Consider the following 14543-nt stretch of genomic DNA (forward strand, 5'->3'; position numbering starts at 1 on the left):
CAAAAAAAAAAAAAAAAAAATGAGCTGTGGGCCGGGCGCAGTGGCACACACCTGTAATCCCAGCACTGTGGGAGGCCGAGGCAGGAGGACGGCTTGAGCCCAGGAGTTCAAGACCAACCTGGACAACACAGCAAGACCCCATCTCTATATTAAAAGGAAAAAAGCCACGTAGGAGATGTACTAACCCTGAGGGAGGTCATGGATGTTTCTTCGCCGTCGGAGCAGGTACCACGAGGACAGCAGGGTGTAGATGGCCAGGGCAAGGCTGCCCGAAATCCAGATCACTATGTTTCCAAGTAGGTGGATCTGAGCCTAAAGGAACATGGAAGATGCTGTTAGCCACCTGCCCTCTGCTCAGGGAGGGAAGAGAACACAGGAAAGGAATTCAGATGCATTCGCTACTTCAGCAGAGTGAAAAAACGCCAGGCACAGCCTAGAGTCCACTAGGCCTTACCACTACTGTGGACAGGTCTGCGCCTACTCAGACCTTTCATTGAAAGCACTGGTGCCAGCTGGGCGCAGTGGCGCATGCCTGTAATCCCAGCACTTTGGGAGGCTGAGGTGGACGGATCACCTGAGGTCAGGAGTTCGAGACCAGCCTGCCCAACATGGTGAAATCCTGTCTCTACTAAAAATACAAAAATTAGCTGGGCGTTGTGGTAGGCACCTGTAATCCCAGCTACTTGGAGGGTGAGGTAGGAAAATTGCAGAATTGCTTGAACATGGGAGGTGGAGGTTGCAGTGAGCCAAGATCACACCACTGCACTCCAGCCTGGGCAACAGAGCAAGACTCCATCACAAAAAGAAACAAAAAGCACTGATGCTCTCAGTTTTGTAATTGGAAACTGAAGACAGGGAGCAGATGGCTCCGCTTTGTAACAGCAGCACTGTCTGCAGAGGAGAATGCAAAGTGCGCTCGGAGCTCAGGGTGGGGCGGCCTCTGGGCCTACACCTCTGCCTTCGGTGCACGTGCTGAGTCGACCTACCCGCCTCTGAGAGAGGAGGAAAAAGGTGGGCATTGCCAGCGTCTGCCCATCCAGTGAATATGTATGGGGCACTGACTGTGCCCAGCCTACAAATGCTTTCACTCTGCCGGATGGAGAGAGACGGCACGCACATCAACGAAGCACCGGTAAGCTCCACCGCCAGGTGCCACCCAGAAAATCGAACGGGAACATCTTAAAACCACTTCCGCCAGGAAAAGGGGAACAACGTGTCTCCACAAAAGCAATCAAGCCACGTTTCCTTCAGCAGGCACACATGCCACGCCCCTACTCCTGGCTCCAGGCAGCCAAAGTGTTTACAGAAAAGCAAGTCACAGGCCTTTGTCAGGAAAAGCTTGGGAGAAACCCAGCACTTTCTAGGGTACAGTGGCTGCTCTTAATGCCAGAAGGAGTTCTCAAGAAACAGGATGAATCCATGACTGTCAGCTGTCAGCACTGCTCGCTTACGCTGGTCCTGGGGTGCAGCCAGTAGGCAATATTGGTGTCCAGGGTGACCCACTCCAGCGGGCTGGAGCTGTACTTGTGTTCCGAGTCATCGCTTCTCAGCGCCAGCATCCTCCACTGGAACAAAGAAGAGGCCTCTGAGAATGAGGATGGGGGATGCCTCCCGCTGTGCGTGGATTTGGTCAAAGGAGTACACCGCTGCCCCGTGCACACAGACTGTCCCACCTCAAGTTCATTCGGATCACGCGTCAGAGGCAGCATGATCAGAACCTGGATTCTAGCCCTGGCTGTGGCCTTGGGAGCGCCGCCCCACCCTATGTGCTCCGGTCACCTCCTCTGTAGACGAAGTGACCGGGCCGAATGCTTTCTAAGGTCACGTTCAGATTTGTGACCCTGAGTTTCTGATTGTGACTTCTTTTGGGCTCTGTTGAGTGTGGCCCATTTTGCTGCCTGGGGGCCTTAAGACACCCTGGCGATGTTGCAGAACCTCCTGGGTCCCTATATTATTCCTGACCACAGGGCCACAAGGTGTGGGCCAGGGTGTCACACACAGTCCCTGAGAGGAGACACTCATTCTGTGGTGAACCTGTGGTTCCAGCGTCAAAGCCTGACCTGGTTTGAGACCTGTGTAGCCCCCAGGCCTCCCAGCTGAGGAGTCAGTGCTCAGTGAACTAGGCTGGCTTCCCCTGGCCGCTCCTCACCTGCAGCTCCAAGAATCTCGCCATGAAGCTGAGGTTCCTGCTGATGTCCACCTGCGCAGGTGAGTGCAGCTCCCGTTCCCGCTCCCTCTGCTCCTGGCCTGGCAGAACAGACAAGGGCATAACAGATAGAAGTAGCACAAGGTCAAGAGCTCAGAGCAGAAGCTGTCAGCACAGCAAAAAGCTGGCTTCCTGCCTTTCCAACAAGCCACAAAGACCCCTCATCGAATTGTATCATTCCACTTAGCTTTCCCCGCCACACTCAAGACTACCCCGTCAAATGAAGCGATTTCGACCGAGAAGGCTCCACTTGCACAGGGATAAACTGGCTGCCTTCCAGCGACACCTCGGAAGAAGCGTCTTGAGTTGTTACCACAGCAGCTGGGTGCAGGGAGGGAGATGACCTGCCACCGAGCATGGAGAACGTGCTCAGTTCCCTTCCCACCAAAATGAGAACTGTTTGGGATGTTACGATAATATCGAGCAGCTCAAAGCGCATTCCCAGTGGCGGAAGCCATGCCGTGGACTCACTCGCGCCGTATCGGTGCTCCTCCACGTTCCACACCATGCTCTCGTGGTAGCCCCTGGACAGCTTCTCCCCGACGATCTCCAGCTGCCGATACCCCCAGTCAGGGAGGTGAGCCCCGCTCAGCTGGTGACACCGCGGGAGAGAAAAGGGCGTGATGGGAAGGCCGTGGCTCCCACATCCACTCAGGTTGGAAGGGGAACCCCTGCCCGGGTCACGCTGTCAGCAGGTGCCCCTTGTGAGAGCTTCACCTTAGGATTCCATCCCGAGAAGTTACAAAAGCCACCCTCCCTCAGTGTAAAGGGAAGCCACGATGACTCGAATCAAGCGTTCTGCCTGCAGAGAGGCGGTGGAGCCTGAGGGGCTCGGGGAACAGACTGGAGCCCGCAGCTCAGGACAGGCCAAGCCAAGGACAGTGTCCTTACCTTTAAGACCGCAGAAGTGTTCACATGCACAAAGCGGACCTCTGAGAGGATGGTCTTCCAGACGTCTGTGTCGGATCCTCTGTTCACAATTTCCTGCAAAAAGAGATCTCAAGGATTATTTCATTCCTTTTCAAATTTCCTTCAATGTAAAAATGAAGACCTGTCACCAAACAATGATACTGACTTGAGCCTGAGATAAAGGGACAAGCCCCCAAAGTGAGGGGAGCTACAAGGGGCTGGTGCTGCTCTTCCTTCCCAATGCCCATAGCACCCTTGGCTGCTCCGAGGGTCACTGGGGAAGCGTGCCTTCCTCCTCGCCGAGGCTGTACAAGATGCCTCCTCACAGAAAATACAAAGGCTGATGTTCTTCGTGCCTCTCTGCAAAGCCTATTCATGGAGAGGGCTCAGAGCCCTGTCCAAAAAGTGAGCAAGTCTCAGTCCTTATCTGGCAGGACTCTCAGACGGCTCAAATGAAGGCCAGACACTGTCCCTGGGAGACACAGCTTAGAGATTTCCTTGCATCGAGTAATAAAAAAGACAACTAACATCTGAAAGGCTCTTTGCCTTGTCAGAGCCTAACATACCGGAGCCTCCCAGTGACCCCATGATGTGTCACATGGCTGTCATTTTCCCATTTTATTGTTACAACCAAAATGATTATTCTCAATGGCAGTTTCAAACATTCCACGTCAGGAAGTGCTCTGTGTCAGGAAGCAGTCTGTGTGAGCAAGTGCTCCGTGTGAGGGAGTGCTCCATGTGAGGGAGTATTCTGTGTTAGAGGAAGTGTTCTACGTGAAGAAGTGTTCTGTGTTAGAGGAAGTGCTCCGTGTGAGGAAGTGCTCCGTGTAAGGAAGTGCTCTGTGTGAGAAAGTGTTCTGTGTTAGAGGAAGCGTTGTGTGTTAGAGGAAGCGCTCCGTGTGAGGAAGCATTCCGTGTGAGGAAGTGTTCTGTGTTAGAGGGAGTGCTCCGTGTGACGAAGTGCTCCGTGTTAGAGGAAGCACTCCGTGTCAGGAAGCGCCCCGTGTGAGGGAGTGCCCCGTATGAGGGAGTCTCCTGTGTGAGGAAGTGCTCCGTGTGAGGAAGTGCCCTGTGTGAGGAAGTGTTCTGCGTTTGAGGAAGCGCTCCGTGTGAGGAAGTGCTCCGTGTAAGGAAGTGCTCTGTGTGAGGAAGTGTTCCGTGTGAGGAAGTGCTCCACGTGAGGAAATGCTGTGTCAGGAAGTGCTCCGGGTGTGGAGGTGCTTCGTGTGCGGGAGTGTTCATTACTGATGGCTGTGGTTGCTCTAGCCACAGCCTTACTCACCAGTCTCCAGAGGTTCTGGGCGGGCATGGAGATATTATAGTCAATGTAGCAGGAGACCTCCTGTGAATGGGGACTCAGAGGGGCTGCAACATCATGCCTAGAAAACCAAGACTGAGATTTCAGAAGGAATCCCTTGAACTCCTCTGGAAGGCACTTACTAAATCTGTCGGGGGGGAAAAGGTTGCTTTTCAGAAACAAAGCCAGCTCAGCCATAAGGGGTGGCCTGGTCCCATGAGTTGCTGCGACTGAGGACGGAGGTCTTGAGGCTCAGCGATGGGAGCGGACACTAAACAGGCAGGAGGCCCTGTGGGAACATTTCCAGGAGAAAAGGACCTTCTGCTGTGGAACGTTCCACCTGTTAGACGAGCGAACCAAGTTTCAGAGGAAGGAACCGCAAGCCTAGGCCCCTGACCCGGTACTGCTGTGATGCCAGCTGGCAGTACCAATGCTACAACTTGCAGGGCTGAGTTGCCTGCTCCTGCGCCCAGCTGGCCTGGGGACGCAGCAGTTATGCCGGGAGAAAAGGCTATCAACCTTAATGTTCATGAATACCCACTTCTTTTTTTTTTTTGAGACGGAGTCTCACTCTGTCACCCTGGCTGGAGTGCAAATGGCGCACTCTCAGCTCACTGCAACCTCTGCCTCCTGAGTTCAAGCGATTCTCCTGCCTCAGCCTCCTGACTAGCTGGGATTACAGGCATGTGCCACCATGCCTGGCTAATTTTTGTATTTTTAGTAGAGACGGGGTTTCACCATGTTGGCCCAGCTGGTCTCCAACTCCTGACCTCAAATGATCTGCCTGCCTGGGCCTCCCAAAGTGCTGGGATTACAGACATGAGCCACCGCGCCCAGCCAGGAGCACCTGCTTCTTTTAATCAGTAACCATGTTGTACTGCACCATGCACCTGGCACTGTCTAGGAGCAGCCACCCCGCTGTGAACAAGATGCGGCCCTCACAGCCATTTGGGAAACAGCCACCATGCTGGTAGGCAGAGCATGCAGCTGTGAGAGTGCCACTAATAAAACAAATGGCGGGGGACAGCACCCAAGAGGCACTTTTTGATGTGGTGACATCCCAGCAGACCCCTACATAGAGTGGGCCATGGGGGAGCCAAGTCCAAGAACATTCCCGCAGAGGGAGCAAGTGTGAAGGCCCTAAGGGGCCTGCAGGTGGTCGTTTCAGGGCTGGGAGAGAGCCAGGGTGGCGGGGGCGAACCGTGTCAGGGTCACCAGGGGCCTCGTTGGGAGAACTGAGCATGACAGGAGTCACTGAGCACAGAGCGGGCTGCTGCAAGGTGGAGAGGTCAGGCCCCAGGAGGTGGGAGTGGAGGGAGAAGTAAGGACCCCTACCTAGGGCTGGTTCTAAAGTTTGAGAAACAGGATCTCCCAATGGAATCAACATGCGATGGGAGAGGAGGGGAAGGAGCCAGGTGATGCCTCAGCTACTGGGCCCTTTCCAGGGAGAACCAGAAGAGCCAGGGCCAGTGACTGTCCCTGTGGAGGTGGGAGTTGTGGAGAGCTTGAGGTGAGTCCTGGGCACCCGGGTGGAAGTCCAGGAGAGGCAGCCCCAGGACTGGGCCTGTGCGGAGGCGGCAAGGCCAGAGGCTCTCGGAGACTGAGAGCAACAGAGGAAGAGGAGGCGGTGGAGAGAGCAGTCGGGGAGGGAGAAGGAGGGTATGGTCAACTGTGCCCAGCACCACGGGAAGGCAAGTCGGACAAGGACGAAGGACTAGGAGGGAAGAAGCCTTCACGGCTCCACTCATGCCCCAACTTCCAGGCTTCTTGGACTCACTCATACTTTAAGCTTTACCACTTTATGGAGGTGCGCCCAAACTCCACTCTGTGTAGAAAGCGGGTCAACATTGCCAGCCCGTCCTTGTACACTCATCCACTGGGCCCCGAGTTCTCCCAGGATGGGCTGTGCTAAGTGCTTCTGTCCAGTCCTCACAGAGCCTCTGCTCCCTCTTAACTCCCTCCATTCTGCGGCCAGGCCTGGGTCCCCTCCCAGCAACAAATGTAGATCTAAGAGCTGCTACACGTCCAGATAAGGGGGTGACATGGGGCAGTGGCCCAAGCCAGGGCTCACGTTTTGGTCTGAACAGAGAATCACAGAGGAAACCCACGGGTGCAACAGAGCAGATGGCGGGCACACTCACGTGTTCAGGGAGCGGGTAGTCATGCCGTGGACCAGCTGCACCATGTCCCCATGCCGCACGGGTCTCGGAGGGCTGCTCACCACCAGCTGGTGCCTGGAAGACACAGTGCTGTTGAGACCACGCAGAGCCTCGTCCCCCGGAACCAACAGCTGCACCGGAGGGACACGAGCTCTGAATTCTCATGGCTGAGACTGCCTCCCAACCCATGTGTGCCTCACATGAAGTGAACACAGGAAACCAAAGCACAGACATTAATTGAGCTCTTTTCTGAAATCAAAGGTCACTTTCCAAATGTGATTCCACTCGCAGTCATCACACCTGCATTGCTCTTAATTTGTCTACAAACAGTACAATGACAAATGTACCATGACTGCCAGGGAATCCTGCTGAGGGGCATTCCACCAACCAAAGTGTATGAGGGGCCCGAGCGCTGAGGCTCACGCCTGGAATCCCAGCACTTTGGGAGGCTGAGCTGGGTGGACCACTTGAGGTCAGGAGTTCAGCCAACATGGTGAAACCCCATCTCTACTAAAAATACGAAAATTACCAGGGCATGGTGACACGAGCCTATAATCTTATCTACTCAGGAGGCTGAGGCAGGAGAATCGCTTGAACCTGGGAGGTGGAAGTTGCAGTGAGCTGAGATGGTACCACTGCACTCCAGCCTGGGTGAGAGAGTGGGACTCTGTCCCCCCACCAAAAAAAGAAGAAAAAAAAACTCCACTCGGGCTGCAGGTGCTGGAGTTGGGCAGGCAGCAATGGGAGGACACCATCGGGAGACGGTGACCGAGACGGCTAGAGACCTGGTTTGGGGCAGAATTCACAGGATTAGGTGTGGGGGTGACAGCGAGGGGCGCCTCTAGCTGGGGTATGTGCAGGATCATGCTACTTTTGCAGGAGGGGGGGTTCTTGTTTTTATGAGGAAGGGAGAGGGACAAAGGTAGGGGCACTGGGACTCGCCTGGAAACTCCTCAGAGCAGCTACTGAGCAGGCTGCCCGCTGAGGATCTCACGACCTCCTCCCCGACCTCAGACTTAGCACTGAGCTGGCGTTCAAGGCAGTGACGGTGACTAGAGTCAGTGAGGGAGGGAAAGAAGGGGGCCCAGGACTGTGTCCCAGGGTCTCGCCTGGACAGGCCAGGAGGTGAGCTCTGCTCCGGAGTCACAGGACATGCACTCACCTCCCGGGATCCTTTACAATCCACCAGTTATTGACGTCTTTGAAGGGGTAACAGGTCACCTGCTGCTGGTGGGAGCTGCCTCGGCCGTTCTCATATCTGTGTGAAGTCAACAAAGAGATGTATCTGGGCCAGGTGCGGTGGCTCACGCCTGTAATCAGAGCACTTTGGGAGGCTGAGGTAGGATAACTGCTTGAGCCCAGGAGTTTGAGACCAGCCTGGGCAACAGAGTGAGATCCCGTGTCTATTTGTGAAAAAAAGAAAAGGGAAAGAAACGTATCTGGAAGTGGGTCATCAATAGGGCCCACATGCATTTCTCCTAAAGTTTCTGCAAAGGGAAGCAGATTTCAACAAATACGACCTAGCGAGGGGTTTCAGGGAAAATGAAGATACCACAGATAAGGAGCCGATTCAGACAATTTAGGCAGGCAGTGCTGAGGTCAGCCACAGCCACAGAGCTGCGGCCGACCCTGGGCCCCGCCACACGCCAAGTCCCTCCAGCAACACCCGGGAACCACGAAGCTCACTGGCAATCAACACCCGGGCTGCTCAACTTCCTTCTGTCCTGCAAACAAACTTCCTCAAAGAAAGGGAAAGTTGCTAAGATAAGCATATCTATGAGCAAATAAAGCATTTAATCATTTTCAAAGTAAAACCATCACTTTCCTTACATCATGGGGTAGGTGTCCTGGTGGGAATGCAGCCAGCAGGGCACAGGTTTCCCAAAGACGTTCCTCAGAGTGACCTGGGACCCGAAGGCCACCTCCAGTGGCTGACCCTGGGTGATCCGAGCTAGTCCTCCCTGAGACAGAAGCAGAAGGTTGATGAGTGAGAGACAGAAAGAAAAATGCCCCTAAGCCAGCCTTTCCGATGGCCACTCCTCCCTCTGGAGTGATGATGTTCAGGCTAGTGGCCATTCTTGTAATACTGGTCATGATCTACCATTTAATCATGTCACGTTACATTATAGAACCATAATGAGCGCTAAGTTTGATCAAATGCCGCCTCTGGGCCACTCAGTTCAGCCTTCCACACGCACCCTATTCAGTCCTTACCAGCATCCTATGAGGTAAGAGCAATGATGATGTCTGCCTAAGAGATGAGAAAACCAAGACTGGGGTGAGCCAAACAACTTGCTGAAACATATAGCACTGTAGCACTGGCCATCGGCAGGATTGGTTGACTTCGGGAACCACGGTCCTGACCACCTCTACTGATACCTTCTACCACTGCTGTGAGGTTCATAGGAATGAAGATCACAGTTGAGTGTGGTCCTTAAGGCGGGTGAAAGTGCCCAGGGTTTGTAGGACTTGACTTTAAAATGCTCCCAGCTGCTGAGCACAGTGGCTCGCTCCTGTAATCCCAGCACTTTGAGAGGCTGCGGCGGGTGGATCACTTGAGGTCAGGAGTTCCAGACCAGCCTGGCCAACATGGTAAAACCCTGTCTCTACTAATAAAACAAAAAAATTAACCGTTTGCAGGTGCTTGTAATCCCAGCTACTTGGGAGGCTGAGGTAGGAGAATCGCTTGAACTCAGGAGGCGGAGTTTGGGTGACAGAGTAAGACACCATCCCCTGCTGCCAAAAGAAGAAATATGGAGGCCGGGCACGGTGGCTCAAGCCTGTAATCCCAGCACTTTGGGAGGCCGAGACGGGCGGATCACGAGGTCAGGAGATCAAGACCATCCTGGCTAACCCGGTGAAACCCCGTCTCTACTAAAAAATAAAAAAAAATTAGCCGGGCGAGGTGGCGGGCGCCTGTAGTCCCAGCTACTCGGGAGGCTGAGGCAGGAGAATGGCGTGAACCTGGGAGGCGGAGCTTGCAGTGAGCTGAGATCCAGCCACTGCACTCCAGCCTGGGTGACAGAGCGAGACTCCGTCTCAAAACAAACAAAAAAAAAAAAATAGGAAGAAATAGGGATGTGGATACCTCATTTCTTAATTCAAGGGCTAATGTTCCTTTGATGTGTTTCTAAGAAGACTCTGGGTCCACTATCATCTTCCTCCTCCAGCAGCCACGATGCCCACTGCTTACTTACCTCTAAGCTGGCCTGGAAGGCACTGGACATGATTTGGTCATGGGGCCCAGAGCGGAAGAGCAGAATCAAGTGGACGTAGAAGAACAGTAAGTACAGGACGACCGGGATGACCAGCAAAGCCACTGCTCGGGCAAGCAAGTGACAGAACACACAGACCTGCCAGAGATTCAAAGAAAAGTCATGCCCTACGACGTGGAAAAGTGCACCCACCTCTAAACATTATGAGCTTAGAAAAAGTTAGTGAAAGAAACTCTGGCCTCCCATACAGAGGCACCTGCAGAGGCTGACAGGCGAGGCTGCCCAGGCCTGCCTGCTTCTGAAACATTGAGGATTTGAGTGTTTTCACCAAGCACCCCCTGTGACATCCCCATCTGCCCCACACAGGCCTGCCTCATGCAGCACTGGACATCAGCACCTACATTGGACAAAGTCTGGTCTCCAATCAGGTGCCAGGCATGGACAGCTGCAACCGCCAGCATGAGCACGTATGTGAACACACCCATGTACTTGATGCTGCAAAGACATCACAGGAATAGAGTTAACATGAGACAGGAAAACACGAGGAGGAGGAGGACACTGCCCAAGACCAGAGGCTTGAACTCACCCCACTGCGCAGGAACAAGCAACCCCAGTCAGTGTTAGCCAGAACCACCAGCTCAGAGAAAAAGGGCTGGAATACAAACAGAGCAGATGGAGACAGGAATAGTTCAGACACATTTCCAAAAGGCTAGAGAAGCTCCACATTCCTCAGAGAAATCTGTCTGGGTCAGCTGGCCATACTGAGCCCTGAGTGCAATAAGAAAGAATTCCCATCTCCCAAAGTATCCGGCCCAGCATAATTTTTCTTTTTGCCGAGAAAATTTTGCCCTGTTAGTTTAAATTACGGAAAAATGAAGATGTATTTATGAAGTCACAAGCCAAGGGCCAACCCCCAAAATACTAGAGGACCAAAACATATCTAGCACTAGGCGCAGAAGCTCACGCCTGTAATCACAGCACTTTGGGAGGCCAAGACAGTGGATCACCTGCGGTCAGGAGTTCGAGACCAGCCTGGCCAATGTGGTGAAACTCCGTCTCTATTAAAAATACTAAAATTAGCCAGACACAGTGCTGTGTGCCTGTAATCTCAGCTACTTGGGAGACTGAGGCTGGAGAATTGCTTGAACCTGGGAAGCGGAGGTTGCAGTGAGCTGAGATTGCGGCATTACATTCCAGCCTGGGTGACAGGGACAACGCCTCAAAAAAAAAAAAAAGAAGATATTTAGCAAGCAACTCCTCAAAATGAAAAGGTACCGTCTCACAAAACAAAACAAAACAAAACAAAACAAAAAAAAGGTACCGGACCATCTCAGGTCAACAAACCACCCAGAATCTCTGTTTTTGTTAATTAGGAAGACACTCCATTTTCCATACCTGTGCTTTTGGCAATTGAAGAACTTCAGGTAGGACAACACGGCCAACAGATTAAAAAATATTAACACTGATTCCAAAAGCATTAGCCTTGACTGAGTGATGAGAGCATTCTCTGTTTCAAAGAGGAAATACATGTCAATTTTAAGGTAGCAAGGGAAAATGTATAAGGATGAAAAACATTCATGAAGAAACGCATACTTCAGAAGCGATACAACTGTGTGGGGCTGTTGTGAATGTTAACACATTCTATAGCACAGGGCCTCTTACAGTCATCACCCAATACACATCTCTCTTCATTTTCTACTGTCTCTGTTTGTTTTTTTTTTGAGTCAGGGTCTTGCTCTCTTGCCCAGGCTGGAGTGCAGTGGCACTATCATGGCTCACTGCAGCTTTGACTACCAGGGCTGAAGGGATCCTCCTGCCTCAGGCTCCTGAGTAGCTGGGACAAAAGGTGTGCGCCATCACGCCCAGCTAAATTTTGTATTTTTAGTAGAGACAGGGTTTCACCATGTTGGCCAGGATGGTCTCGATCTCTTGACCTTGTGTTCCACCCACCTTGGCCTCCCAAAGTGCTAGGATTACAGGCTCATGTGAGCCACCATGACTGGCTTATTTATTTTTTTTGAGATGGAGTCTTACTCTGTCACCTAGGCTGGAGTGCAGTGGCGCAGTCTTGGCTCACTGCAACCTCCACCCCGCCCCCCCCGCCCCGGGTTCAAGCAATTCTCCTGCATCAGCTTCCCAAGTAGCTGGGATTACAGGCACCTGCCACCACACCCGGCTAATTTTTTGTATTTTTCATATTTTTAGACGGGGTTTCACCATGTTGGCCAGGCTGGTCTCGAACTCCTGACCTTGTGATTCACCCGCCTCGGCATCCCAAAGTGCTGGGATTACAGGCGTGAGCCACCGCGCCTCTTTTTTTATTTTTTGTACAGATGCAGTCTTACTATCTTGCCTAGGCTGGTCCTGAACACCTGGGCTCAAGTGAGCCACCTGCCTCAGCCTCCCAAAGTGCTGGGATTATAGGTGCGAGCCACTGCGCCCAGCCTAATCTAACTTTTCATCTGCTTTAATTTCATCTGTTCATAAACGTGAGCTGGAAGACCCTCTCTGAAGAGGATCCACTAACTCATGAGTTCATCTCAGTAGGCCAAGGCCCGGGAGGGGGTTAGAAGACCCTCTCTGAAGAGTATCCACTGACTCACGAGTCCATCTCAGTTGGTCAAGGCCCGGGAGAGGGCGGAACAAGGGGAAGTTATCATTTGGTCACAGGATTGGTTGGAGATGGAGGTGCCCATGTGTGCATGGACTTTGCAGCAGCATCTGGGCAGTTTTCTACTGCTATACCCCAACTGCTGATAAGAGTCTGATCCCACAATTCAGCTATCCCATAGCCATGGGGCCAGCCTGGGAGGGGGTGACTTGCAGCACCAAATCTGGATGAACCAGGTACACTTTCCGGTGCAGTTTGCCCACCACGCCCACGTGATCTTCTGGGCCAGAGGGTCAGTTCCTCCCTGGATGACAGCAAGAGCAGGCAGGGGCCCAGGTCTTACCGATAAGCATCAACAGAGCAGCTCCCATGGCGGCACAATGAGAAAAGTGGAGCTCCAGCACTATCTGGTAGGCCATGGGGACGGACAAGGCCCCCGCGAGCGCCGGCAGCAGGCGCAGGGACCACACAGGCACATTGCTACTGTATTCTGGAAAAGCAACCACATTGCAGAGCTGACTGCACTGTGCACACACTATCTCCATGTACGGCAGCTGTGTTTTCACATAGCGCCATCATGTTCACAGACTCTAAAATGCACATTTACAAAACTGGGGACCACATCAGCAGCGGAGTGCATAAACTATGGGTGAGGGCTTTGAAACTAGCTTTGCATAGTCACGGAACCGATCTCAGGAAGCATAGAAAGGACTAAGGATTATAAAATTACTGCCTTACTTATACATTTACCCTCCCTATTTTCAAAAACATTGTGGCAATATACAAAATTTACCTGTACAAAAGATAATGGCAATCAGATGCTACATAATACGTGTACCAAAAACAAGGGCGAAAATAATGACTGTAACTAAACACTAAGATTTTAACCAGACTTTTCAAAAGTCTTTCATTTGTATACAACCAATTTATTATTTTCTGGACTCAAATTAGTAAGGCACGGTTTCTATGGGACTAGGTATGAAAGGAAAAAAAACAGCCACAGTTGTTAATCCCTACAAAAACCACAATCTCTCCATTCTAACCTGTGCACATTAATAAGGGAAATGAAAATTATCTTTTACCTGCTCCAATTCTGTTCCACAAAAAATTGCCATCGAATCCTCCTAAATAACCTGAAACAGAAGATTAATCAGTAACTATCCCATTCAGCAAACATTTCTAGAGTACTGTGGCAAGCAATAAACAAGATGCATCAATAATAAGACCTGGTTTCTGCCCGTAAGAAACGCACTGATAAGTTTTCAATGTATTTGAGGTCCTGAAGGGCAGGGGCTACTCTCCTAACTGATGACTCCTACCTCCCAAGGCCAGCACCATGTGGCCAAATGGCGGCCCACTGTCATCCAAGAAGAAGATTCGTTTCATGTAAAAAGAGATGTACTGCCCATAATACACTTCATCAAAACTGGAAAAAAAACCAAAAATCGCATATTGTATGCAATTAGAATCTTAACTGTAAACAAAAAGTGTGAGGATAAATGTCTATGTATTTCCAGACGACTCTGGCTGGGTGATCAGCAAAGGCTGGATCTTTCGCCCCCACTGTTTCCCATCCCCAGATATTAAGATGCATACGGCATCACCCACCCCAAGAGACATGGGGAGTTCCCCAAGCACAGCTGGCACTCAGCATGCCTGCCCCGTACAGATCTTGTCTCTCCCTCGTGTTTGATTTCAGTGGATACTATGAGCCAACCTGCTGAAAGACCTGCCGGGACACGAGGCTAATCCTGCCCCCCACCCCCACCCCCACCCCCACCAGCAGCACGTGTCTGTGGTGATCAGACCTGATGACCCAACAAAACGGTTCCAAGTATGAAAGGGAAACGTGCGAATTAACTGCAATAACATGTCTTCAATTAGGGAAAGGTGAAGATAACCAAGAAACCGCCGTAAATTCCTCAGGCATGATAATACAACTGTGGTTATGTGATTTTTGTTTTTAAGAATCTCAGCCCTGCCGGGCGCGGTGGCTCAAGCCTGTAATCCCAGCACTTTGGGAGGCCGAGACGGGCGGATCACGAGGTCAGGAGATCGAGACCATCCTGGCTAACACGGTGAAACCCCATCTCTACTAAAAATGCAAAAAAATTAGCCGGGCGTGGCGGCGAGCGCTTGTAGTCCC

At 52.0% G+C, this 14543-nt stretch overlaps 1 protein-coding gene across 1 annotated transcript; it reads right to left on the minus strand.

The window, feature by feature from the left end:
* Positions 1-128: 128 nt before the first annotated feature.
* LOC111545824 (protein O-mannosyl-transferase 1) lies at positions 129-14444 on the minus strand. Its single transcript, XM_026450124.2, has 16 exons — positions 13717-14444; positions 13480-13530; positions 12741-12887; positions 11182-11293; positions 10373-10438; positions 10188-10281; positions 9769-9924; positions 8402-8532; positions 7734-7829; positions 6554-6646; positions 4398-4494; positions 3098-3190; positions 2678-2798; positions 2150-2247; positions 1452-1565; positions 129-312 (listed from the first exon to the last, which is right to left on the minus strand). The coding sequence occupies exons 1-16, from the start codon at positions 13781-13783 to the stop codon at positions 181-183; spliced, it is 1668 nt and encodes a 555-aa protein (XP_026305909.1). The 5' UTR covers positions 13784-14444; the 3' UTR covers positions 129-180.
* Positions 14445-14543: the final 99 nt, after the last annotated feature.

The sequence above is a fragment of the Piliocolobus tephrosceles genome, unplaced genomic scaffold, assembly GCF_002776525.5.
Source record: "Piliocolobus tephrosceles isolate RC106 unplaced genomic scaffold, ASM277652v3 unscaffolded_13119, whole genome shotgun sequence".
Classification (NCBI taxonomy): Eukaryota; Metazoa; Chordata; class Mammalia; order Primates; family Cercopithecidae; genus Piliocolobus; species Piliocolobus tephrosceles.